The sequence below is a fragment of the Heptranchias perlo genome, chromosome 35 (genome assembly GCF_035084215.1).
Source record: "Heptranchias perlo isolate sHepPer1 chromosome 35, sHepPer1.hap1, whole genome shotgun sequence".
Lineage (NCBI taxonomy): Eukaryota > Metazoa > Chordata > Chondrichthyes > Hexanchiformes > Hexanchidae > Heptranchias > Heptranchias perlo.
The window spans coordinates 15,876,225-15,901,467 of NC_090359.1; the positions used below are offsets into that span (position 1 = coordinate 15,876,225).

Consider the following 25,243-nt stretch of genomic DNA (forward strand, 5'->3'; position numbering starts at 1 on the left):
TATCCATGATTGACACGATCGGGAGTAGAGAGGCCACGTGAGATGGCAAGGTCGAGGGGGTGGCCATGAATATGGGTCGGGGAGTTTCTATGCAGGGAGAGATTAAGGGAGGATAAAGTATCACATAATAGACTTGTTTTAAAAATTGAAGCCCATGGGATTAAACGGACAATGGCAGCGTGGATATAAAATTGGCTCAGGAGCAGAAAACAGAGAGTAGAGGTGAACGGTTGTTTTTCAGACTGGAGGCAAGTACACAGTGGTGTCCCCCAGGGCTCGGTATTGGGACCACTGCTCTTTTTGATATATATTAATGACCGGGACTTGGGAGTACAGGGTATAATTTCAAAGTTTTCAGATGACACGAAACTCAGAAATGTAATAAACAATGTGGAGGACAGTAACAGACTTCAGGAGGACAGAGACAGACTGGTGAAATGGGCAGAAACATGGCAGATGAAATTTACTGCAGAGAATTGTGAAGTGATACATTTTGGTAGGAAGATTGAGGAGAGACAATATAAACTAAATGGAACAATTTTAAATGGAGTGGATGAATAGAGAGACCTGGGGGTGTCGTTACACAAATCTTTGAAGGTGGCAGGACAAGTTGAGAAGGCTGTTAAGTAAGCAAATGGGGCCCTGAAAGACATCCAATCGTTTCAAAACAGCGACTTTTTTTTCTTTTTCTTTTTTTCTTCTTTTTTGTGTGTTTTTAGGCTCCCCTTTTATAAGAAGGGGGGTTTAGGGTTTGTTTATGTGCAAAAACACCCAAAGAAAACCAAAAACCAGTGTCAAATTAAGATTTTATTATTTTTGTCCAGAATGCACTCCAGCCCCTGCAGTGCCCACCGGTCGGGGAAACCGGGGAGTAAGTGAACTCCAGCTCCCCAACTCACCCGGCACCGTGCCCAGAGACCGGGAGAAGGGGCTCCCTCCACCCACACCGCCACCAACCGACCTGGCAGGTGAGACGTTTTTATTAAAACCGTCCACTAGGTCGAGCAGGTCCTGGGAGATGTCGAGCCGCGAGCGGGCGAATTCAGCCTCATCGGCCTCGCCCACCCCGGCAACCAGGACGCCCGACCCGGTGAACTGTATACTCTCCTCCGTGCCCGGATCCGCGACCCCCCTCATAGGCAGGGTCTCCCCATCCCCCCCCGGGAGGCACGGACTCGGTCTCCTCCCCCCGAGTGGTGGACGACTCCCGCCGATGGTGTGAAATGGAGGGTGGGGCCCCAGGATCCGCGTCAGGCGCCAACTCCCCTTCCACGGGGGGCCGTCCCTTTGCAGGGTTCCAGTCCGCTTCCAGGGAGTGGCGCCTTTTTTTCTTTCCGGAGGCTCGCGGAGGGAGGGTCTGCTGGGGCCCCCTCCTCCGCTCCCTCCTGACCAACGATCTGCCCGGCCTCCGTCGCGACCACGAGATGTAGATCGGCCGCGGTCACGATCGCAGCCTCGGGCTCACTCGATTGTTCAGCATCCCGGGGACCAGCCTCCAGATGTTTGATTTTCCTCCCTGCCTTTTTTCCGCGAGAGTGCCCTCCTTCCCCCCCGGCGGAGGCCTTGTGTTGTTTTTTTTATTCTTCGAGTGTGTTCATGTGCAGTAAACAATAAACCCAGAATATGTGTCATAATAATTTTTTTCCCTTGTGTTTTCGGCCCTCTTTCATAAGAAGGGGGGGTTTGGGTGGTTTTTTTTGTCGACTGGAAGTTCAGTCAGAATTAGGCTTTTTTTCCCCCTTTTTCCTTGTGTGTTTTTAGGCCCCCCTTTTATAAGTAGTGGGGGGGGGGTTCAGGGTGTGTTCATGTGCAGTAAACCAAAAAACCCAAAATAAGTGTCAAATAATAATTTTTTTATTTCGGTCCAGGATGCACTCCAGTTTCGTCTAGTTTTCTCGTTTAGCCTCATCTGGGACAATTGGAGTCAGTTGACTGCAGGTTGTGTATAAAAGGTGCTGGTTGGTGGGTAAAGTGATAGTTGAGTTGTTTGGTATCATGGGGGATTTTGTGGTGAGAGGTTTGTTCCCGGTGCTGGTGTTAGTTGGAGTGGTTTGTTACTCTGACATTTGGCAACAGTTTAGAGGGCAGAGATTTCCATGGAGAAGAGTAAAACCCACCCCTGTGCCCCAGAGAGTCCCTTCCCCTGTGCCTCCCTTTGGTTCCCATTTCAGTGTGTCTGAGGGGAGAAGTCTGTCCCCACTGCAGACTGTGATGGTGCAGTGTGGAGAGCAGAACCTGCTGGTGAGGGTAGACATGGATTTATTTAGAACCAGGCACCTGATTAAAGCTGCTGACCTGACCTTGGGGACAGCAGGTTGTCGGCCAACTGGGATCCACTCTCAGAACCACACTGTCCTCTTTGACTATGGGCTCCATGAATGTGGCAGCAGATTGCAGGTAATGTGATTCCTCAACTCTTGCTCCAATTTCACTGTGTAGATTACTGCCCACTCAGAACTCATTAACATCGGGTGAAACTCCAGCCACTGAGGAGATCCCTGAATGAAATCTGTGTATAAATTCTTGCCCACTGTTAAATATCACCCTGTGTGAAACTACTTCTTTATGTTGACATGTCAATCTTAGCTTTATATTTAAAAAGAACTTCAAATTGTCACTGAGGGACTGCATCTTTCTTAAATGGGTCATTACTACTCTAACTCTGAGATTCAACTCTATTGGCCTTGAACCTTCACCTACATTTCTCCAAACCACTCTGTTCTTTTGTGCCTCAATTGATTTATCTTTTCTGTGCCTTCCTGTGGATATTCAGGCCTGTTGCCTCAACTTGTGGTCAATGAATGTTCAGTGTGGAAGTTCCTGTTGAGACTTCTCTTGAAAGATGAAACAAGTGGAATAATAATTGGGATACAATGTATTAAAGGGGAACTCCACTTTTGGTTATTACACCTGCCAATCCCCTTGATTCCATGGATACAGGTGAGGTTTTAAAGTGATGTTGTGTTTTGTGCTCCATATCAGGGGTAACTTGAAGCCCCTTAAGGTGAAAGCTCTATTCTATATGGGAAAGAATGCTCATCAAATCTGGCAGTGCCAATCATTTCAGGGTTTCTGACTGCAGGCCTGAAGTCCCCTGTAATACAAGGTGGACTGAGCAGAGTAACAGAGGCTGCTCCAGGCAACTTCAACCAATGGTGGAGCTGCTTCAATCATGTGTGATTGAGGAGCAGCTAAAACCCCTCAAACTGCTGTTTAACAGGGCAGGAAAATGACCAGAAATAGCTCTTGTCCAATAAGACCAGCTCTTCATTCCTTAAGCTGATGTCTTTCAGATGGCTGGAGATTTCCTGGTCTATACCACCCACCTGAACCATACCCCAAATGCTCGTGGATCTGTCATTGTGAGAACTAATGGAGTAGTCATTCCCATTGAGTGCCACTATTTTAGGTAAGAATCTTTACTCTATTGCAAATGAGGTCTACAGGAGGTGCAGTTCTCTGAAGTTGTCCTGAAATTACACGCCTGTCCTTCCAGGAAGGGCAATGTGAGCAGTGACCCTATCAAGCCCACCTGGATCCCATTCAGCTCGACCAAGTCTGGAGAAGGGCTTCTGTCATTCTCACTGTGTCTTATGAATGGTATGTGATGTGTGGATGGGGAGTGCTTTTCTGTCGTCTCCCACTGGGAGTTACACCCACTGTCTCCAACCCTTGTCCTCTTGTACTTCAGATGACTGGCTTACAGAGCGCACCTCGACTGTCTACTACCTGGGTGACCTCATTCACATTGAGGCCTCTGTTTCGATGACCAACCACATGCCCTTGAAACTCTACATTGACAGCTGTGCAGCTACATTGAGCCCAGGCAAGGATTCCACCCCAAGATACAACATCATTGACTACCATGGGTAAGGAGCTCTCTGCCTATTCCAGCTGGTTATGTCCCAAAGGTTCACTTAATTCACTTTGTCTGTTTTTTTAATCTTTCTTCAGTTGCCTCCTGGACAGCAAAGCTGAGGACTCCTTTTCAACCTTTGTGTTGCCAAGAGGTGAACGTGAGCTGGACAAACTCCAGTTTGATCTGGATGCATTCCGCTTCTTTGGAGATGACCGTTCCCTGGTAAGAGGAAGCCAAACATTGGGTTCCCCATGTTGGGAGGAGGTCACGAAATAACAACTTGTATTGAATGTGTTCCTCAGATTTTCATCACCTGTCACCTGAAAGTTGCTGCAGTGGATCGGAGAGATTCCATGAACAAAGCTTGTCCTTTCCAGAATATGTAAGTTCCCTCTCTCACTCAGGGATGTGTTGTATTAAAGGGTGATGGACAACCTGGTTGATAAACTGATTCTCTGGTTTAGCTCGACCCCATTGGAAGAATTGACCAATGACGTGTGCGCCTGTTGTCATCTGGGCAACTGCAGTGCGAGGAGGGAATTCTGACTTGATTCCAGAGGAAGGAGGGATCTTGTGTATCTGGACCTGGTAGGACATTGATCCTCTCTGTGTTGGTGGTCACCCTTTACCCTCTCTAACTGGAATGTTTGATATTGCAGGGAGTGATGCTGAATTGAAGTGGGAGGGTGAAGCCTCACTTGGACCCCTGGTCATTCTGGATCCTGAAGTGTTAGAGCTGGCAACTGAGCCCCTTAATGATGTTGAGCAAAGGATGCAGGAGAGGTCTCCAGGTGGTGAGTTGGCGGACTGCTGGTTTCCATTTTCCCCTCAATATTTCCTTCACTCACTGACCATTGGTTTCTTCTTCCGTTTTAGGTGTGGAGTCTGAGGTGGTCCTGATCCTGATCCTGGCCCTGACTGTGACCGCTGTCTCTGATCTCTGCTTTTTTTTCTTAGGCCCCCCTTTTATAATTAGTGGGGGTTCAGGGTGTGTTTGTGCAGAAAACCGAAAACCAAAAACCAGTGTCAAATTAAGATTTTATTATTTTTGTCCAGGATGCTCTCCAGCCCCTGCAGTGCCCATCGGCGGAGATGGTGTCGCCATATTCCATCGAGCTACACCCACCCCAAGTCTCAGGCCGACTAATAACAAAGGCCTTGCAAAAGAAAACCTCCTCTCCCCAATTCCCACTGTGTTTGGAGAGGGGCTCCTTTGCAGGATTTTGTAAAAAAGAATATCCGTGATAGTGGGAGGGATGGTCGAATGGGAAGGAGGGAGTCTGCAGGGGTGGGCTGCTGCAGAAGTGGGTGGAAGAGGGGCGGGGTTGCACCTTAACAGGTGGATCTTCTGGTGGGCAGGGGGAGGAGATGTCTTCCCCTAGACAGCTGGAGCTGCCCAGTCCTCCACAGATTGAAAAGTAACTTCACCCAGGCAGCTCCAGCTGTCCTGGGCCAGACACTGGGGGGGAAACCCCCTGTTCTGTATGATCTTTCCTCCCCCTACCTTCAGTTGGTCACACTGCACCGCACCGACCTCCTCTTCCTCCCTCTGTTGGATGGTATCGGTCAGCAGCAGTACACCCCTCACAGTGAATGGTGGTCTTCTTCTTCCTCCTTCCTCCCTGTTGGTTGTTTGTTCCTCTCCTTCTCCTTCTCCTTCTCCTGGATTCAGAGGTATACAAGCGAGGGCTGGTACTTTTCACCCTGCTCTCCACCCAGAGCTTTAACTCTGACCTCTGCTCTACTCAGCAGTATTAACTGGCAAGTTCAGTCAGGCTGATTCCTGGATGGATTGATGGTCTGTCTGAAAGACATCCAATCGTATCCCAACAGTGACTCCTTATTTTTTCTTTTAGAAATTTATGAAATAGGACAATGGAAGTGATTGAACGAAAGGAGCATCCTAAAGACATTGAGTTGGATCAAAAACAGTTTTTTACTATTTTCACCACTCCGCTCAGCTCAGGAGTGTGGGATGGAAGAGCAGCCGGGGGTTTTATCAGCTACTCTTTTTCTGATGAGTCTGAAAGACATCCAATCGCATCAAAGCAGTGACCTTTTTGCTGTTTTTAGCAGCCAGGATTTTTTCGCGACTTTTTTCCATTCCCAACAGCGACATTTTTTAGGCCCCCCTTTTAAAAGGAGGGGGATTTCGGGTGTCTTTTATGTGCAAAAATCCCAAAGAAAAACCAAAACCAGTTTCAAATTATAATTTTATTTTCCTTGTCCAGGATACACTCCAGTCCCTGCGGTGCCCACCGGTCGCGGAAAGCCTCAAGCGTACCGGCAGACACCGCGTGCTCCATCTCCAGGGCCACCCGGGCGCGAAGCATTCCGTGGAAGAGAGGCAGACAGTCCGAGCGACCGCCCCCACGGGCCGCAAGCAACCTGGACCTGTGGATGGCCACCTTGGACAGGCCCACGAGGACGTCCGCCGGCCTGCCCGCCCCCCTCCTCACCAGGCGGCCAAAGATCAGGAGCGTGGGACTGAATTGCAGCCAGAACCTGAGGAGCAGCCCCTCCAAATAATCACAGGGGCTGCAGTCTCCCACACCCCGTGAACAAATGAAACACGGACTCCTCCAGGCCGCAGAAATTGCAGGCGGCCTGGGAGTCCGTAAAATGGCGTAACCGCCGGTTGCACGCGACTGCTCCGTGCAACACTCTCCACCCCAGATGCCCGATGTAACACGGGAGGATCCCCAAGTAGAGAGCCCCCCCACTGGGGACCCCCGCCTCTGCCGGATGGCAGGCCAGGGCGTGTCCGGGCGAGAGACGAGGGCGAGGAAGTGGAGTGTGTGCAGGAGCAGCCCGTACAGGAAATCCCTCCGTGCGGAGTGAAAAGGCACGGAGGGAATTTCCCAGACAGCTCAAGTTGTGAGGCGCAGCCTCCCGAGCCAGATTCAGCGGAGCGTCCAGCCGGTCGGCGTCCTCCGGGCTGACCTTTGGCAGGTCCTCCCACAAAACTCTGCGCGCTTCCTCACTGGACGGATCAGGAGAGAACAGAGCCTCGTAGTAGGATCGAGCCCGGGCCCTGACTCCCTCCGGGTCCGAGACGAGGGACCCGTCGTCGGCCAGCAGCGTAAGGAGATGCTTTTCCAGCGAAGTCCAGTTGCAGGTCCCTCAGAGCGTCCTTCTTCTCTTCGTACACCTGCCGCAGGACCGGAGCGGTCCCTCGCCTCGAGGGTACGGTTAAAATCCCCCCCGAGGATAATGCACTCGCCGGCGTCGACGGAGTTCAGGTAAGTGGACACTTCTTCAAAGAAGCTCACTTGCTCGGCTCCGGACCAGGGGGCGTACACGTTCACCAGGTGAAGCGGCACGTCCCCGTGGCGAAGGGCTACGTGGAGCAAGCGGCCCGGCACCGGCTCCTTGACCCCCAAGATCTCCGGCTGAAAAGTCGGGGCCAACAAGATGGCCGCCCCGCTCGAAACGCTGGCGAGGTGACTCAAGGAGACCCCCCCTCCCCATTCCAGGATCCACGTGGCCTCGTCTCCCGGAACGGTGTGGGTTTCCTGCAGAAAGCACACCGCATACTTCCCGTCCCGAAGGACCGAGAACTTGTCAAATCTACGGCGGGCGTCTCTGCCGCCGTTGATGTTGAGGCTGGCTATGGTTATCTCCATGGCAAGAGCACAGCGCAACCTACTTAAACCTAATGCGCGGAGGGAGCGGGGCCGCTAGTCGACCTCCTCTCCCCCCAAGAGCCCGGTGAGGAGGGATCTGAGCCGGCGCAACCCGACCCCGCCGCCGTCCTCCTCCGCGGCCACGGACGCGACGGCGGCCCGGACCGAGCGGATTAGATGCACCGGCTCCGACCAACGGTCGAGGGCCAGCCGGACGCCATCGCGACGATGGGTCCAACCGGACACAAAATCCCGGAGTTCCTCAACGGGGATGAGGGGAGACTCGGTGTCGGGCACGAGGGTGTCCGCCGCCGCCTCACTGGCGGCGAACTCTAAATCCTCCCCAGTGCCCACCACCGAGTCCCCGACCTCCTCCGGGCCATCGTCGCCCGCGGCCGACCCACTCCCCGCACAGGGTGCGGAGAACGGGACGGCCGCGCCGGCCGGCCCCGCCTCCGCCACGATCCCACCCCCAGGATCGTCGGCAGAGGATTCCTCCCCGGGCTCCACCGGGGGGTCCGGGTCAGAGGGCGGCTCCGGGCGAGGACCCTCCCCAGCCTCCGAGCGGTGGTAAACGGGCACCCGGATATAATGGGAAACCGGGGAACCCGGGGAGAACATATATTCCAGCTCTCCAACCTCCCCCGGCTCCGTGCCCAGAGACTGGGAGAAGGGGGTCTCCCCACCCACACCGCCACCGACCGACCCGGCCCGTGACATTTTCGTGTTAAAACCCGCCACCAGGTCGAGCAGGTCCTGGGAGAGGTTGAGCCGAGGGCAGACGAATTCGGCCTCGCCCGCTCCGGCACCCAGGACCCCCGACCCGGTGAACGGGAAGCTCGCGTCGGCGCACGAATCCGCGGCCCCCCCCTTTCGGCAGGGTCTCTCCATCCCCCCCCGGGAGGCACGGGCACGATCTCCTCCCCCCAAGAGGTGGATGACCCCCGCTGGCGGTGGGAAATGGAGGGTGGGGTCGCAGGATCCGCTGCCGGCGCCGACGCCGATTCCCTTTCCGCGGGGGGCCGTCCCTTGGCAGGGTTCCCCTCCGCTTCCAGGGAGCGGCGCCTTTTCTGCCTTCAGGAGGGTGGCGGAGGGAGGGCGAGCCCCATGTCTGCTGGGGCCCCCCCCTCCGCTCCCTCCTGAATACCCGCCAGCACGGGCCCTGCCGCGACCGCGAGTTGCCGTTTGGCCGCGGTCACGACCACGGCCTCGGGCTGGCTGGAAGGCTTTCCAACCCGGGGACCAGCCTCCTGATGTTTACTTTTCTTCCGCGCCTTCTTAGGGCGAGGGTTCCCTCCCTCTCCCCCGGCGGAGGCCTCGTCGGCACCCTCCGCCCGCGCAGTTGACTCTCCCGACGCGGGGGCGGGTTTGGGGGGAGGAGCGGTGGCGGCGCCAGCCTCGGCCGCCGGAGCTGCTTTGGCGGCCAGGGAGACGGGGCAGTTCTTCCTCAGGTGCCCCACCTCCTTGCAGGCATGGCACCGCCCACCCTCTGCCGTCCAGAAGACGTGGTAGGCGGTCCCCTCGTGAATGATACTAAAACCCCCCTCTGTCACCTCCTCCCGCACCAGCTTAACAAACGCCTGGCGCCGGAAGGAGTACACGTGACGGAGGCTGTTCTCCCTGAGGCCGAGCGTCAGTGGTGTCAACCCTGACCTCACCTCCCCCAGTTGACGTAGATGGGGGAGGAGGAGCTCGACCGGTAGAAAGGGCGGGACGTTCGATAACACCACCCGCTGCGCGGTGGCCTCCAGCGGGTCCACCGGCAGGAAGGTCCCGCCAACCGTGAGCCCCTTATTTAGGGCCAGGGACACCGTCCGCTCGGACCTCAGGAAGAACACTGCCCTCCCATACATTTTCGAGGCCGCGACGATGGCCGAGGGGCCGACAACCTCGGCCATGGCCTTCACGCAGGCCTCGATGGTCATATTGGGGTGAGCATAACATTTCACCCCATGGAGCCTCGTCAAGAGGCGAAATGGCGCCGGCCCAGCAGGAGCGTCCGAAATCGAAGGCGCGGCCGCCGTGGCGACCCCCGCATACGTCCTGCTGGGACCGGGGACCGGCGAAGATGGCGTCGCCATGGTCTCAGGCCGGTGGATGGCAAAAAATGGCCTTGTGTTCAATGTAAATAGAAACCGCCTCTCCCCTGTATCCCAGTACAAGTGTGGGAGAGGGGCTCCTTTGTCCGATATTTGGTTCTGTCTTTGTCTGAAGCTACTGCTCAAAAGAGCACGAGAGCAAGAGAGGGAGGGATGGCACAGGGAAAACGGAGGGAGTCCGCAGGGGTGGGCCGCTGGGGAAGTCGGCCAAAGAGGGGCGGGGTGGCACCTTCTTCTGGCTTCTTTCTTCCGGTGGGCGTGGAGGGGAGGAGATGTCTTCTCCTAGACAGCCGGAGCTGACTCGGCTCAGTCCTCCACAGATGACAAAAGTAAGGAACTTCACCCAGGCAGCTCCAGCTGTCCCGGGCCAGACACTTGGGGGCGGAATCCCCTGGTCGAAAAAGATCTTCTTACCTCCCCCGACCTTCAGTCGGCCACCCCGATCGCCGTCGACCTCCTCTTCCTGCTGTTTAAGGCTGACAGCAGCAGCAGCACACCCCTCGCAGCTGCCTGATGTTTTTCGCCTCCTTCTTTCTTTCTCCCTCCTTCCCTCTCGATGGCTCTCCTCTCCTCTGTGCTCTGCACCTGCTTGCAGCACTTCCGCAAGGCCACACTCGATTGGCCGGCAAGTGGCTCGCCAATACCGACCGGCCCCAGCACTCTCCTCACAGGCTGGGAAGTTGTTTTTTTTTTAAATTAGGCCCCCCTTTTATAAGAAGGTGGGGTGTGGGGTGTGCTTAACAACTAAAAACCAAACAAACCAAAACGAAGAGTTCAAATCAAAATTTTATTATCCTCGTCCAGGATGCACTCCAGCCCCTGCAGTGCCCCCCGGTCACGGAAAGCCTCAAGCGTACCGGCAGACACCGCGGAGCAACCCGCGAAAGAGGCAGACAGGCCGAGCGACCGCCCCCACGGACCGCGATCATCCTAGACCTGCGGATGGCCACCTTGGACAGGCCCAGGAGCAGGCCCACGAGGACGTCCACCGACCTGCCCGCCCCTCTCCTCACCGGGCGGCCAAAGATCAGGAGCGTGGGACTGAAGTGCAGCCAGAACTTGAGGAGCAGCCCCTCCAAATAATGGAACAGGGGCTGCAGTCTCTCACACCCAGTGTACAAATGAAAAACGGACTCCTCCAGGCCGCAGAAATCACAAGCGGCCTGGGGGTCCGTGAAATGGCGTAACCGCCGGTTGCACGCGACTGCTCCGTGCGCCACCCTCCACCCCAGATCCCCAAAGTAACACGGGAGGACCCCTGTATAGAGAGCCTCCCACTGGGGACCCCCGTCTCCGCCGGACGGCAGGATGGCACGCCAGGGCGTGTCCGGGCGAGAGACGAGGGCGAGGAAGTGGATGGTGTGCAGGAGCAGCCCGTACAGGAAATCCCTCCGCGCGGTGTGAAACGGCACGGAGGGAACTTCCGAGAGACAGCTCAAGTTGTGAGGCGCGGCCCTCTGAGGGAGGTTCCGGGGTTTGGCGCCGAGGAGGAATTCAGTCCGAACGGGGGTCAGGTCGGACGGGATGGCTCCGCACGCTTGAGCCGCCTCCACACCCCGAGTGGAGTCAGGGCCGAGCGCCGATTTCAACGCCTGGATGGCGGCGGCCGCGTCCCCGGCACGCCACGAGGACATGCGAGCGGCGAGCGCCCACGGCTCGAGCCAACCCGACCCACCGCCATCCAGGACGTCCCTGACTCTGGTCACCCGACCGGCCACAGCCCTCCGCTCCGTCAGCCACGAGTGGCCGAAGCCGACATCGCGGAGGAACGGATTCCCGAGCAGCGGCTCCTGCAGGACGGCCGCTACCCCCGACGGGTGAGAGCTCCGACCGGAGGCGACCATGTTCCAGACCCTGAGCAGATTCTGGTACAAGACAGGCAGCTCCTGCAAAGACATGCGGCCGTCCACCAGCGAGACGAACAGGAGCTGCGTGTCGTAGTTCAGGCCGTGCAGCTGGCGGAAAAAGTACGTCGCCAGCGCACGCCATCTAAGAGGACGCTCAACGTACAGGTATCGCCGCAGCGTCCGAAGGCGGAAAGTTGCCACCTGGGTGCGGACGCACACCAGCCCCTGACCGCCCTCCCTAAGCGGGAGACTCAGGACTGCGGCAGCGACCCAGTGTATCCCTTTGGCCCAGAAGAAGTCGACGAACTTCCTCTGAATCTTGGCGACAAAATCAGGGGGGGGGGTCAAAGTGACCAATCTGTACCACAACATGGCGGCCACCAGCTGGTTTATGACCAGCACACGACCCCTGTAGGATAACACTCGGAGCAGTCCTGTCCAGCGCGCCAGGCGAGCGGCGACTTTGGCCTCCAGCTCTTCCCAGTTCGCCGGCCAGGCTTCCTCGGCAGGGCCGAGGTAGACTCCCAGGTACCGGAGGTGCGTGGTACTCCAGGCGAAAGCCCTGAGCTCCTCCGGCATGGAGTCCACCCGCCACTGACCCACCAGGAGTCCGGAACATTTCTCCCAGTTGATTCTTGCGGAGGACACGGCAGAGTAGACCTCTTGGCACTCGCGCATCCTCCGCAAGTCAAGGGGATCGGTGACCACGAGGAGCACGTCGTCGGCGTAAGCCGAAAGGACGACCTCCACGCCCGGCTCGCGCAGAGCCAGTCCCGACAACCTCTTTCGCAAGAGGCGCAGGAAAGGCTCCACGCAGACGGTGTATAATTGGCCGGACATGGGGCACCCCTGACGCACTCCTCTCCCGAAGCGAAGGGGCGCCGTCAAGGATCCGTGAACCTTAATCAGACACTCCGCGGCGGCGTACAGAAGTCGGATCCGGGCGACGAAATGCGACCCGAACCCGAAAGCGCGCAGAGTCCCGAATAGATACTCGTGATCCACCCTGTCGAACGCCTTCTCCTGATCCAAGGTAAGGAAGGCGACCGACAGACCAGCCCTCTGGGAATGGTGGATCAGGTCCCGGACCAGGTGGATGTTATCGTGGATCTTCCGACCCGGGACCGTGTAGGACTGGTCGGGGTGGATCATGTGGGCCAGCACGGTGCCCAGGCGAGCAGACATCGCCTTGGCAAAGACCTTATAATCCGTGCTGAGGAGGGAGACCGGGCGCCAGTTTTTAAGGTTGCGGAGATCCCCCTTCTTAGGCAGCAGGACCACGACCGCCCTGCGCCACGAAAGGGGCATCTCCCCGGTCGCCAGACATTCCCCCAGGACCCGCGCGTAGTCGCCCCCCAGGACGTCCCAGAAGGCCCTGAGGAACTCCACGGTCAGCCCATCCAGCCCCGGGGACTTGCCCCTGGAGAGCTGGTGGAGGGCGCCGGTCAGCTCCGCCAAACTGAGCGGAGCGTCCAGACTGTCGGCGTCCTCCGGGCCGACCTTCGGCAGGTCCTCCCACAAAACTCTGCGCGCCTCCTCGCTGGACGGATCCGGAGAGAACAGAGCCTCGTAGAAAGATCGAGCCCGGGCCCTGACTCCCTCCGGGTCCGAGACGAGGGACCCGTCGTCGGCCAGCAGCGTAAGGAGCTGCTTACGAGCCCCCCGCCGCTTTTCCAGCGAGTAGAAGAAGGGAGAGCCGCGGTCCAGGTCCCGCAGGAGCTGGAGCCGCGACCTCACGTACGCTCCTCGGGACCCGACCAGTTGCAGGTCCCTCAGAGCGTCCTTCCTCTCCTCGTACACCTGCCGCAGGGCCGGATCCTCGGCGGCCTGACCGAGACGGGACTCCAGGCCAAGCACCTCCTGCTCCAACCGCCTGACCTCGGACTCCCGCCTCTTAGTCGACCCCCTCGCGTACTCTTGACAGAAGAGGCGGACGTGAGCCTTGCCCACGTCCCACCAGAGCCTCAAGGAGGAGAAGCCTCCCCGCTTCCCTCTCCAGTCGCTCCAGAACAGACGGAACGAGTCCCGGAACCGCGCGTCCTCCAGCAGCCGGTTGTTAAAGTGCCAGTACGCGGACCCCGACCGGGCGCGGAGCAGAGCGAGCTCCATCCACACCAGGTGGTGGTCCGAGCACGACACCGGCCGGATGGAGGCCGACGGGATGCAGGAGGCGTACGCCCGCGAAACGTACAGGCGGTCGATTCTGGAGCTTCCCCCCTCCGGCCCTCACAAAGGTGAACTGGCCGGAGTCGGGATGGAGATTCCGCCAGACGTCCACCAAGGCGAAGGACCCGACCAGGTCCCTCAACTTCTCCGCCGCCGTTCGGGCACGCGCGGGACCGGAGCGGTCCCTCGCCTCGAGGGTACGGTTAAAATCCCCCCCCCCGAGGATAATGCACTCGCCGGCGTCGACGGAGTTTAGGTAAGTGGACACTTCTTCAAAGAAGCTCACTTGCTCGGCTCCGGACCAGGGGGCGTACACGTTCACCAGGTGAAGCGGCACGTCCCCGTGGCGAAGGGCTACGTGGAGCAAGCGGCCCGGCACCGGCTCCTTGACCCCCAAGATCTCCGGCTGAAAAGTCGGGGCCAACAAGATGGCCACCCCGCTCGAAACGCTGGCGAGGTGACTCAAGTAGACCCCCCCTCCCCATTCCAGGATCCACGTGGCCTCGTCTCCCGGAACGGTGTGGGTTTCCTGCAGAAAGCACACCGCATACTTCCCGTCCCGAAGGACCGAGAACTTGTCAAATCTACGGCGGGCGTCTCTGCCGCCGTTGATGTTGAGGCTGGCTATGGTTATCTCCATGGCAAGAGCACAGCGCAACCTACTTAAACCTAATGCGCGGAGGGAGCGGGGCCGCTAGTCGACCGCCACTCCCTCAAGAGCCCGGTGAGGAGGGATCTGAGCCGGCGCAGCCTGACCCCGCCGCCGCCACCCTCCGCGGCCACGGACGCGACGGCGGCCAGCACCGAGCGGATTAACTGCGCCGGCTCCGACCAACGGTCGAGGGCCAGCCGGACGCCATCGCGACGACGGCTCCAACCGGACGCAAAATCCCGGAGTTCCTCAACGGGGATGAGGGGAGACTCGGTGTCGGGCACGAGGGCGTCCACCACCTCACTGGTGGCGAACTCCAAATCCTCCCCAGTGCCCACCACCGAGTCCCCGTCCTCCTCCGGGTCATCGTCGCCCGCGGCCGACCCACTCCCCGCACAGGGTGCGGAGAACGAGACGGCCGCGCCGGCCGGCCCCGCCTCCGCCACGATCCCACCCCCAGGATCGTCAGCAGAGGAGTCCTCCCCGGGCTCCACCGGGGGGTCCGGGTCAGAGGGTGGCTCCGGGCGAGGACCCTCCCCAGCCTCCGAGCGGTGAAAAACCGGCACCCGGATATAAGGGGAACCCGGGGAAACCGGGGAGAACGTGTACTTAAGTTCTCCCACCTCCCCCGGCTCCGAGCCCAGAGACTGAGAGGAGGGGGTCCCCCCACCCACGTCGCCACCGACCGACCCGGCCCGTGAGATATTTTGATTAAAACCCACCACCAGGTCGAGCAGGTCCTGGGAGAGGTCGAGCCGGGGGCAGACGAATTTGGCCGCAACGGCCTCGCCCACCCCGGCACCCAGGACGCCCGACCCGGTGAACAGGGTGGTATCTGGTAAAAGCGGATCCGCGACCCCCCCTATCGGCGGGGTCTCTCCATCCCCCCCGGGAGGCACGGGCACGATCCCCTCCCCCCGAGAGGTAGATGACCCCCGCCGCTGTTCGGATGTCACGGGCGGGGCCGCAGGATCCGCGACCGGCACCGACTCCCCTTCCACGGGGGGCCGTCCCTTAGCAGGGAGCCCGTTCGCTTCCGGGGAGTGGCGCCTCTTTTTCTTCCAGGAGGGTCGCGGAGGGAGGGGGGACTCCATGTCTGCTGGGACCCCCACCTCCGCTCCCTCCTGATCACCCGCCAGCCCGGGCTCTGTCGCGACCGCGAGATGTTGACTGGCCGCGGTCACGACCTCGGGCTGACTGAGATCTTCTCTGTCCCGGGGACCAGCCTCTAAATTCTTCCTCTTTCTCCGCACTTTCTTCTGGCGAGGGTTCCCCTCCTCCCCCCTGGCGGAGGCCTCGACGCCAACCTCCACCCGCGCAGTTGACTCTCCCGACGCGGGGGCGGGGTTGGGGGAGGAGCGGTGGCGGCGCCAGCCCCGGCCGCCGTAGCTGTTTTGGCGGCCTGAGAGGCGGGGCAGTTCCTCTTCAGGTGCCCCACCTCCTTACAGGCATGGCACCGCCCACCCTCTGCCGTCCAAAAGACGCGGTAAGGGGTCCCCTCATGGAGGGCGTTAAAGCCCCCCTCCGTAACCTCCTCCCGTGCCAGCTTGACGAATGCCTGGCGACGGAAGGAGTAAACATGCCGGAGGCTGTTCTCCCTGAGTCCGAGCGGCAGCGGCGTTACCCCCGACCTCACCTCCCCCAGTTGACGTAGGTGGGGGAGGAGGAGCTCGTCCGACAGGAAAGGCGGGACGTTGGATAAAATGACCCGCTGCGCGGTGGCCTCCAGCGGGTCCACCGGCAGGAAGGTCCCGCCAACCGTGAGCCCCTTACTAAGGGCCAGGGACACCGCCCGCTCGGACCTCAGGAAGAACACCGCCCTCCCGTACATTTTCGAGGCCGCGACGATGGCCGAGGGGCCGACAACCTCGGCCATGGCCTTTACGCAGGCCTCAATGGTCATGTTGGGGTGGGCGTAGCTCTTCACCCCATGCTTCCTCGTAATGAGGCGGAAAGGCGCCGGCCCAGCAGGAGCGGCACGAACTGTAGGAGCGGCCCCCGAGGTAACCGCCGCATACGTCCTGCTGGGTCCCGGCACCGGCGAAGATGATGAAGCCATGACCTAAAGAGCCACACCCACCCCAAGTCTCGGGCCTACTGATGAATTTAGGCCTTTTTAAAAGAAGCCCTGAGGAAACCTCTCTCCCCGAATCCCAGAGCTTGGTTGGGAGAGGGGCCCCTTTGCTGGTTTTATTTTCCCCCAGAATATCCGGGAGAGCAAGAGAAGGTGGGAGGGATTAATGGTGGAATGGGAAGGAGGGAGTCTGCAGGGGTGGGCTGCTGCAGAAGTGGGTGGAAGAGGGGCGGGGTTGCACCTTAAAAGGTGGATCTTCTTCTGCCTGTCTTCCGGTGGGCAGGGGGAGGAGATGTCTTCCCCGAGACAGCTGGAGCTGCCTAGGCTCAGTCCTCCAAAGATTGAAAAAAGTAACTTCACCCAGGCAGCTCCAGCTGTCCTGGGCCAGACACTTGGGGGAACCCCCTGTCCTCTAAGGTCTTCTTCCTCCCCCTACCTTCAGCCGACGCACCTCACTGCACCGACCTCCTCTTCCTCCCTCTGTTCGGTGTCGCAAACCAGCAGCAGCAGCAGCACAACCCCTCCCGGCTGCTGTTTGGTCGTATTCTTCTTCACCCTCCCTCCTTGTTGATGGTGGTTTCTCCTTCTCCTTCTCCTTGACTCAGAGGGACCCGGGCAAGGGCCTGCTCTCTCTGCTCTCTCTGCTCTCCACTCAGTGGCAGTTCAGCCACAAACACCTCCAATGCCGAGCTGGTGTGTCTCAAAGACAACCCAACAGAGATGTGATCAGATTTCGTTTGAGGAAAGTCAAAGAAACCAACAGCAATGGCATCACACAATAATCATCCAATCCCACCTGTATTCCAAAGCTCTGATTGGTTCTGGGAATCACACCCCACCTTCTGTCCTTTGTTTATTGGTGCCTGGATTCATGGACGATTCCTGAGTGGTTGTCAGGGATTGTCAATCATCATTGGTGATCTCATACCCTGTGTAAATGCAGGCTGTCCCAGTAGTATAAATACAAGAGCTTGTGGGGGAAGAGGTTAGGTTGTTTTTGCAGTTTGAAGTGTGATTGTGGTTAATAGTAAAAGTTAAAATGGCCTCCCAAGTGTGTCAGAACTATCACAAGGAGTGTGAGGATGGTGTCAACAAGCAGATCAATATGGAGCTCTATTCCTCCTATGTTTATCTTTCTATGGTGAGTTTTCTATCTGAGGTATTATTTCAAAATTATGGCTGTGGTGTCATTTTAATCTGAGCAGGTAGAATTCTCTGAAAATGAATTGGCTTTGGAGTGTACCTCTGTGACCCTCCCAATTTTTTTTCTGATTTTGGTTCTGAGCTGCCAGTTATCTTCAATCTCTGTCCTCTGGTTACTGACCCACCTACCAGTGGAAACAGTTCCTCTTAATTTCCTCTATCAAAACCCTTCATATATTTTGAACACCTCCATTAAATCTCCCTTTAACTTTTTCTGTTCTAAGGAGAACAATCCCAGTTTCTCTAGTCTCCCTCATCCCTGTAGGTTGAATGTGGAAATGAAAATTAAATCCAAAAGCATTATTGCTTTCCTGTTTTCTATTACTACAACCTCTTGTCTTGTTGAGCTACTTCACAGGGAGGGACTTTCAACATATTCAGTAAAGATCAATGAAGCAAAGTGAGATTGACTTTTAAGAAAAATGCTTTTTTTTTTAGACACTGAGCCCCTTAATTCCAAGCACTGTGGCAGAGAATGGGTAATTTGTCTACTGTGATGTTGCTGCCATTTTGAATTGGCCATTAATGAGATCTCTGTCTGACCTGACTCTTCCATTTTATCTCTCTAGTCTTATTACTTTGACCGGGATGATGTTGCCCTGCGTCACTTTGCTGAGTTCTTCAAGGAGCAGTCACATGAGGAACGGGAGCACGCTGAGAAACTGCTGAAATTCCAGAATCGGCGTGGGGGCCGAATCATCTTGGAGGACATTAAGGTTCGGTTCAGCAAACTGAAGAATTGCCTTGGTTTTGTGAAAAGTGGACTAGTTTGGTCTTGCTCAATAGATTTTCAATTGAGTTGTCTGGAGGAGGATTAATATTATAAAAATGGATCCTCAAAGTAGGAGATTTCAGGCTCTAATTTAAGTGAGAAATTAGAAGTAACCTTGTGACACCAGCAAAACTGTGTGGAGCAGGAGGCAGAGTTGGGATCAAATCGATCAACTTTGAGTAGATCATGACAATTAGTGCTAATGCTCTGTAATTGCAAATAGTGGCATAGTGAGCTCTGAAGAGCAAAAATTGAGGGAGCAAGTGGATGATTTTGATGGTCGATGCAGTTTAATGAAGTAGTCCACATCAGATGGCAGTATGAGCAAAGGGATTAGGGAGTCTCGAGGACAAATGTCAAGTTAGCTTGTAGGTGGAATAAAAGACTAATTGGGTTCATCCCGAGGCACAGAATTTAAAAGCAAGGAAGTGTTAGTGCTAGTTAGACCTCATTGGAATGATCTTTCTTGGGATACCTGAAAGCATATACTGCTGTGAATGAAGTGCAACAACTCATTCCCAGGGTATCTCGTAGGATGAACAGACTAGTAGAACCTGTGTGGTCCCCTGGTTTGGGGAATCTAGAAGTGACATTGACTTGTGATCCTACTAATGCCTGTTATGCTCAAGGACAAGTAATTTTCAATTTCATATACTAACCACTTATTTAGTTGTTGACTAGAATAATTTTTTCTCCATTCTTAATCTTCCCTTTCCAGAAGCCAGAGCAGGATGAGTGGAGCAATGGTCTGGAGGCGATGCAGAGAGCTCTGCAGATGGAGAAGAATGTGAACCAGAGTCTGCTGGATCTGCACAAACTGTCCACTGAGAGGACAGACCCTCATGTAAGTCCTTAATGTCCATAAAAGGATTTGCATTTATATAGTTTTTCAGGATGTCTCAAAGTGCTTTACAGCAAACAAGCTATTTTTGAAGTGTAGTCACTGGTGTAATGAGGGAACAGGGCAGACAATTTGCACATGGCAAGGTCCCACCCACAGTGATGTCCAGGTAATCTGTTAGTTGGTTAAGGGCTGCTAGCCAGGACACTGGAGAAAACTCCCCTGCTGTTATTCAAATAATGCCAGGGGTTCTTTTGCATTCAGCTGAGGGCAGATGCAGCCTCTAGTTAACATCTCATCTGAAAGATGGCCCTTCTGACCATGCAGCATTCCCTCACTTCTGCAGTGAAGTGTGAGCTTGGATTGTGCTCCACACTCTGGAGTGGACTTGAATCTCTGGCACGAGTGCTACCATTGCCAACAATTGGTATGTTTGTTTTTGGGTGATTTGAAGACTCTCCGCTTAATCTGTGATGATATTTAGAAATGTTTCTCTATCCAGTAGCTTTGTGTTGATCTTTCACAAGAGAATGCAACACTGGAATCTTCTTAAAATGGGTTAGTGCATTAAGGGTTTAGGGCACTCCAGTAAATTCTTTTAAAAATACTAATCAGTGGTTCCAACTCTAAATTAATAAATATATTTCCTCCAGGAGTAATGCAATCTGACACACAATCCACCAATCTGTGCAGGAGTTGTACCAGTTATCCAGTCCAGAAGAGGATCATGAATAATCCCCAGGGGAGGTTAAGCTCAGACCCTGGATATTGTCTCCTCTGAGCTAATGTACTTCATATTTTTCTTCCAGTTGTGTGACTTCCTGGAGACCCACTACTTGGATGAACAAGTGAAGATGATCAAGAAGCTTGGAGATCACATCACCAACCTGAAGAGACTGGGAGCCCCTGAGAATGGCATGGGAGTGTACCTGTTTGACAAGCACAGCCTGCATTGACTGGGATTCTATAACCATTAGTTCTATACTTGGTGAATGCTTTGCTTGTGGTTATTTTCCAGTTTTCTCACCTGTTGTACATGGCAATAAAAGCTATTCATCAAACTGGTTTGTCTTTGTTGTATAATTAAGTATCTGATCTGATTATCCAGATCACAAAGCTACCCACTGCACCACACCCAGCTGAGGAACTTATGATCCAAGTTAGAACTTTCTCCAGGTGTAAAAATATAAAAACCCCTCCTGGTCCAGCTTCCTGACTTGACTCTGTGCCAATCCAGGATGGTTATGATCACATCTCCAAATTGTTACTGGGATGCCTGAAATACATAATTTCTACAACTACAATCTCAGTAAACAATTCCTGCAGAAAAGGGGTTTTCATAACATCTGCAAGCAAGACAACATCAATATGTTGTGCTTTAAAACAACAAAAGGGGAGGTGTGGCTGGAGAAAGATGAATATGTCAGGACAAGGGAGGGGATCCCTGCAATTTTGCTGTAGTCTGATGCCATAAGTCACTCACTAGGTTGCTCGAGTTGTGGCCTGTACAAAGTATACTGTTGACAACCCTAGAGTCTTCCTTTGGGCAGACTGTCCTGTTTAACGTTCCCTCATCCAGGGCAATATTTGCCCATTCTTTGTGTTTGAGTAAACCAGCTGTTTGCAGAAAACACCAAACTGCAGTCTGTCCTGTGTGGTGTTTGTTGTTGGGTAACCTGTGCTGGTAGAGGAATCATTTGATTTCATTTCTATCACCCAACAACTTGAACTGCCTTCCTTTTGATCATTGCATTACTAACTGTTAAATGGAGCCACAAGTTAATTGTAATCCAATAGTTACTGTACATTATCTTCCATACTTCATGTATTCTTTCTAACTACCACAACTTGTACAAAAACACTGCCCTTAACCCACAAATAGTGTGATTTTTTTTTTCCTGAAGGTATCAGAAATGAAACCATAAAGTTTGTGAGCCCACTACATAAATATTCTCTTGGACTGAGGTTGCAGACAAAGGGATCTGTTATACATGGTTACACTACCTACAAATTAAACATTGGCTTGACTCGCAGGGGATGGAGGATGTCTGTATGAGCAAGACTGGATAACAGGGTAGGCCTATGGGATTAAGACGACTGCTTGTGTGAAAGATAAACACCAACATGAACTGGTTGGGCCAAACAGCCTGTTTCGGTGTAAGTTTTATGCAATTCACTCTTCTCTGTTCTTGAGGCTTTGTGATCCTTGTATTCAATGCCTGATAGTTGGACCAGAGATACAACAGGAGATGGACAAGATACTGCAGATATTGGAAAACTCAAACACACAGAAAATGCTGAACATACTCACCAGATCAGGCAACATTGGTCTCGAAAACAGGAGACAGTTGACATATCAGATATAAAACGTTTCCTCACAACAGACTCGAGATTTGCAGGAGATGAATAAACAGTGCAAACTAAACACTGGACTTTACAGGTTCTAAATTTCATGGGGATAAAACTCCACATCGCACTTTACAGTGATGGAGCAACAGAGTTCTGTTTGACGATCCCAACTGATCCAATTTCCATTTCCCCAACTCGTTGTCGGTTGGTTTGCGGACTCACTGCGGACTTTCTGGTGAAGGTCAATCTCCTTCAATCTATTGCGGTGATCAACATTGTGAATCTGGGTATAACGGACTCTTTCAGGACACACCAAGATGCCCATCAATTGTCCAAGAGACAGGATAACTCAGAACCAAATGTGCTCGACACCATCTACGGGATGGGATTTCCATTTGTAAACTCATCGATCTCTTTGATATATGTTGTGAAGCTCTGATTCTGGGAACAGAGATGTTATCAGATTCAGTTTGAGGACTCAATAACTGGGATGACATTGGAGGCCATTGTTGGATCCAAGGAGCCGATCAGTCCTTTGAGGAAAACAACAGCAATGACATCACAGAATAATCATCCAATCCTGCCTGTATTCCAAAGCTCTGATTGGCTCTGGGAATCAACTCGCCCCCTCTCTCCTTTGTTAATTGGTGCCTGGATTCATGGAAGATTCCTGATTGGCTATCAGGGATTGTCAATCATCATTGGTGATGTCATACCCTGTGTAAATGCAGGCTGTCCCAGTAGTATCAATACAAGAGCTTGTGAGGGAAGAGGTTAGGTTGTTTCATGCAGTGGTGTTTGAAGTGAGGTTTCTGTTAACAGTAAAAGTGAAGATGGTTTCCCAAGTGTGTCAGAACTACCACAAGGAGTGTGAGGATGGTGTCAACAAGCAGATCAATATGGAGCTCTATTCCTCCTATGTTTACCTCTCCATGGTGAGTCTTGTACTGTCTCTTCATTCTGAGAACGTGGAATTTTTTTTTTGTTCAGAATTGGATTCAAATTACATTTCTCTTGAGTTCCTTTTCCTCCCTGGGGTGGAATATCTTTGGGCAGTGAGTACTTTGTGTGTAATATGGGGTGATCTTGTGTTAATGGACTGCTCCTTACAGCACCTGCACTCTATTGAGGGGCTTAATATATGAACCTGGCTCAGCTGCTGCTTGAATTTGTAAGAGAAGAGCAGAAACCTGGTCAAGTGCTTGTCAACAATTGACTTAAAAGGTTCAGTTTCAATGGGGTGACTTGCCAGTGAAATGTTGACAGGTCCTCACTAGTTTTCGTGCATTTTTACTTGCAGGTGAAGTACTATGAGAGTCCTAGGCTTTTGTCACTGCCTTGATCCTTAACACAGATTGTGGAGTTTGAAACTTCTGGAATATAAGAATTTTCTTGTTCCTTGCCCAATTTTAGATTAGAATAGCAAGTGGAAGGAGGGGCTACTTACTGTAAGTACAGTTTAGTTTGCGTTACTAGTTAACATAGTATTTTTTAAAAGAAACTTTGTGCACTCATTAACTGGGGAGGGGAGAGAAAGATAATTGTATGTCGGTGAGATCTAGGTCTGACATGATTCTGTTTAAAATTCCAGTCCTATTACTTTGACCGGGATGATGTTGCCCTGCGTCACTTTGCTGAGTTCTTCAAGGAGCAGTCGCATGAGGAACGGGAGCACGCTGAGAAACTGCTGAAATTCCAGAATCAGCGTGGAGGCCGAATCATCTTGGAGGACATCAAGGTTTGTTCATAGAATCAGGCCATTTGGCTCATAGTGTCTGTGCTGGCTCTTTGAAAGAATATCCAATTAGTCCCTCGTGCCCTGCTCTTTCCCCATAGAGCTGTAAATTATTCCTTTTCATGATTCTATACATAAAAATCTGTTCTGACAGTTGCTATTGAATCAGCTTCCCTTTCAGGCATTTCATTCCAGATTGTAACAATTCACTGTTTATATATGAAATCTCTATCTTCCCTCTGGTTCTTTTGCCCATTATCTTCAATGTGTGTCCTCTGGTTAATGACCCACCTGCCAGTTGTTGAGTTCATGACTGGGCCAAATGTAATTTATTGAGGCTTATTTTCATATTGAATGATTGGTCCCCAGTGCAGCCTCTATCCAGCTTTCAGAATGTGGAAAATTTCTCCACAGCAGAGATGTTTTCTCATTAATGAGCCACATGTTCTACATTATAACTGAACAGAGTACTTGTTGCTAACATCAGGGCAAAAATCAATTTTCTTCCACTCTCCAGTCATCCTCTTGTTTCAGGCTAGTTTGAGATTAATACTGCATGGGATGCAGATGGGAGCTTGAGCATTTTGTGACTTGAAAGACTTCCCTTTTCAGAAGCCAGAGCAGGATGAGTGGAGCAATGGTCTGGAGGCGATGCAGAGAGCTCTGCAGATGGAGAAGGATGTGAACCAGAGTCTGCTGGATCTGCACAAACTGTCCACTGAGAGGACAGACCCTCATGTAAGTCCTTAATGCATCAGTGGCATTTAGCTTTTGGGTTTATTTTTAATTTGGGATTGTGTAATTTAGCATTGTCCTCTAAAATCACATCAGACTGAATGCAGCTCAATACTTTCCATTTCTAAATCTGAGGTTAGTTAAATCTACTGAAGGTGAGCATTAAAATCTGTCCTTGAAATCAATCTGTTTCAAGGGTTGAGATATCTTGGGCTTGAAGGGAACCTTCAAATGGATACTGACTTTAGGTGAGGGACTGGGGCAGGGCAGCATTTATTTTCAATACCAGTGGCTGGGAGGGCAAGGAGTTAGATCTAGTAGTCTCTTGGCCATATTTTGTAATGAGACCTTGAGTATTCCCCAGTAGGGAAGTGAGATTAAAGGAACCTAATGATTCAAGTAGCTAGCTTGATTTTTATTTTTCCCTTTCCAGTTGTGTGACTTCCTGGAGACCCACTACTTGGATGAACAAGTGAAGATGATCAAGAAGCTTGGAGATCACATCACCAACCTGAAGAGACTGGGAGCCCCTGAGAATGGCATGGGAGTGTACCTGTTTGACAAGCACACCCTGGGGGAGGAGTGACTGGACTGTTGTCCATGTTGCAGATATTCAACTTGTGTATTGAAGTTTTATGTTGCCATCTCTCTGAACTGGGAATGGAATTCAAAGTCTAAGATTAACTTCCAAACATTGTAGTTGAGTGTTCTTGCAGCTGAAATAAAACATTTTGATGTTGAACTGGTTCCTTTTCTTCAGTAATTGAGCACATTCTAACACCAATGCACGTGGCCTTGCGTCAAACAAAAAAACATTCTAAGAAATAGGTTGTCACCGTGATAAAATCTGATTTGTTTGGGCACATGGATGTTTTAACCCCTTCCCCTCCAGAAGGCTTAATTTGGTTTTGTAGCAGCCTAGGATGGCCATCAGGCCAAAATTAGATTTGTACCTAACAGCTTTCAATATTTGGTGTTCTGTAGTAGAGATTAAAGTGTAATCTGATTACAGTAAGACCTCTTCCTCCACATAGGCTTGAATCCCTTTTGGAGAGTGTGCATTTTTTTATTACTATTCGTTCATGGGATGTGGGCATCAATGGTGATTACAGTAGTTAACCTTCTGAATAAACAACCCCACACATTGCTGCTGACTTGTCCATTGTAGGACATGAGGGAAGTGTTCCCTGAAGCAGGTATTCAAATTTAAGTAGTTACAAAAATCCTGGAGCAAAGTAAGACCAAATCTCCAATTGTTCCTGCTAGGGTTACCTGGCTCTTTCCT

The 25,243-nt window shown here is 53.2% G+C and overlaps 3 protein-coding genes across 3 annotated transcripts; all 3 read left to right on the plus strand.

Moving 5' to 3' along the window:
* The first annotated feature begins 2,133 nt into the window (after window positions 1-2,133).
* LOC137302280 (zona pellucida sperm-binding protein 3-like) lies at window positions 2,134-4,469 on the plus strand. The gene is made up of 6 exons (XM_067971925.1): window positions 2,134-2,391; window positions 3,294-3,409; window positions 3,497-3,600; window positions 3,692-3,869; window positions 3,955-4,241; window positions 4,324-4,469. Exons 1-5 carry the CDS (start codon window positions 2,212-2,214, stop codon window positions 4,133-4,135), a joined length of 759 nt encoding a protein of 252 aa, XP_067828026.1. The 5' UTR covers window positions 2,134-2,211; the 3' UTR covers window positions 4,136-4,241; window positions 4,324-4,469.
* Window positions 4,470-16,602: 12,133 nt separating this feature from the next.
* Window positions 16,603-20,200, plus strand: LOC137302125 (ferritin heavy chain, oocyte isoform-like). Its single transcript, XM_067971797.1, has 4 exons — window positions 16,603-17,464; window positions 18,096-18,242; window positions 19,017-19,142; window positions 19,949-20,200. The coding sequence occupies exons 1-4, from the start codon at window positions 17,363-17,365 to the stop codon at window positions 20,093-20,095; spliced, it is 522 nt and encodes a 173-aa protein (XP_067827898.1). The 5' UTR covers window positions 16,603-17,362; the 3' UTR covers window positions 20,096-20,200.
* A 2,003-nt stretch (window positions 20,201-22,203) lies between these two features.
* On the plus strand, window positions 22,204-25,077 carry LOC137302124 (ferritin heavy chain B-like). The gene is made up of 4 exons (XM_067971796.1): window positions 22,204-22,423; window positions 23,080-23,226; window positions 23,836-23,961; window positions 24,392-25,077. Exons 1-4 carry the CDS (start codon window positions 22,214-22,216, stop codon window positions 24,542-24,544), a joined length of 636 nt encoding a protein of 211 aa, XP_067827897.1. The 5' UTR covers window positions 22,204-22,213; the 3' UTR covers window positions 24,545-25,077.
* The last annotated feature ends 166 nt before the right edge of the window (window positions 25,078-25,243 follow it).

Excerpts from the sequence above, each read along its gene's own strand:
- LOC137302280 (XM_067971925.1), top strand. The coding sequence starts at position 2,212 with ATGGTGCAGTGTGGAGAGCAGAACCTGCTGGTGAGGGTAGACATGGAT. Across the intron at positions 2,392-3,293 it reads TCCATGAATGTGGCAGCAGA|ATGGCTGGAGATTTCCTGGT; the intron begins TTGCAGGTAATG and ends GATGTCTTTCAG. Across the intron at positions 3,410-3,496 it reads ATTGAGTGCCACTATTTTAG|GAAGGGCAATGTGAGCAGTG; the intron begins GTAAGAATCTTT and ends CTGTCCTTCCAG.
- LOC137302125 (XM_067971797.1), top strand. The coding sequence starts at position 17,363 with ATGGCCTCCCAAGTGTGTCAGAACTATCACAAGGAGTGTGAGGATGGT. Across the intron at positions 17,465-18,095 it reads CCTATGTTTATCTTTCTATG|TCTTATTACTTTGACCGGGA; the intron begins GTGAGTTTTCTA and ends TTATCTCTCTAG. Across the intron at positions 18,243-19,016 it reads TCATCTTGGAGGACATTAAG|AAGCCAGAGCAGGATGAGTG; the intron begins GTTCGGTTCAGC and ends TTCCCTTTCCAG.
- LOC137302124 (XM_067971796.1), top strand. The coding sequence starts at position 22,214 with ATGCAGGCTGTCCCAGTAGTATCAATACAAGAGCTTGTGAGGGAAGAG. Across the intron at positions 22,424-23,079 it reads CCTATGTTTACCTCTCCATG|TCCTATTACTTTGACCGGGA; the intron begins GTGAGTCTTGTA and ends TTAAAATTCCAG. Across the intron at positions 23,227-23,835 it reads TCATCTTGGAGGACATCAAG|AAGCCAGAGCAGGATGAGTG; the intron begins GTTTGTTCATAG and ends TTCCCTTTTCAG.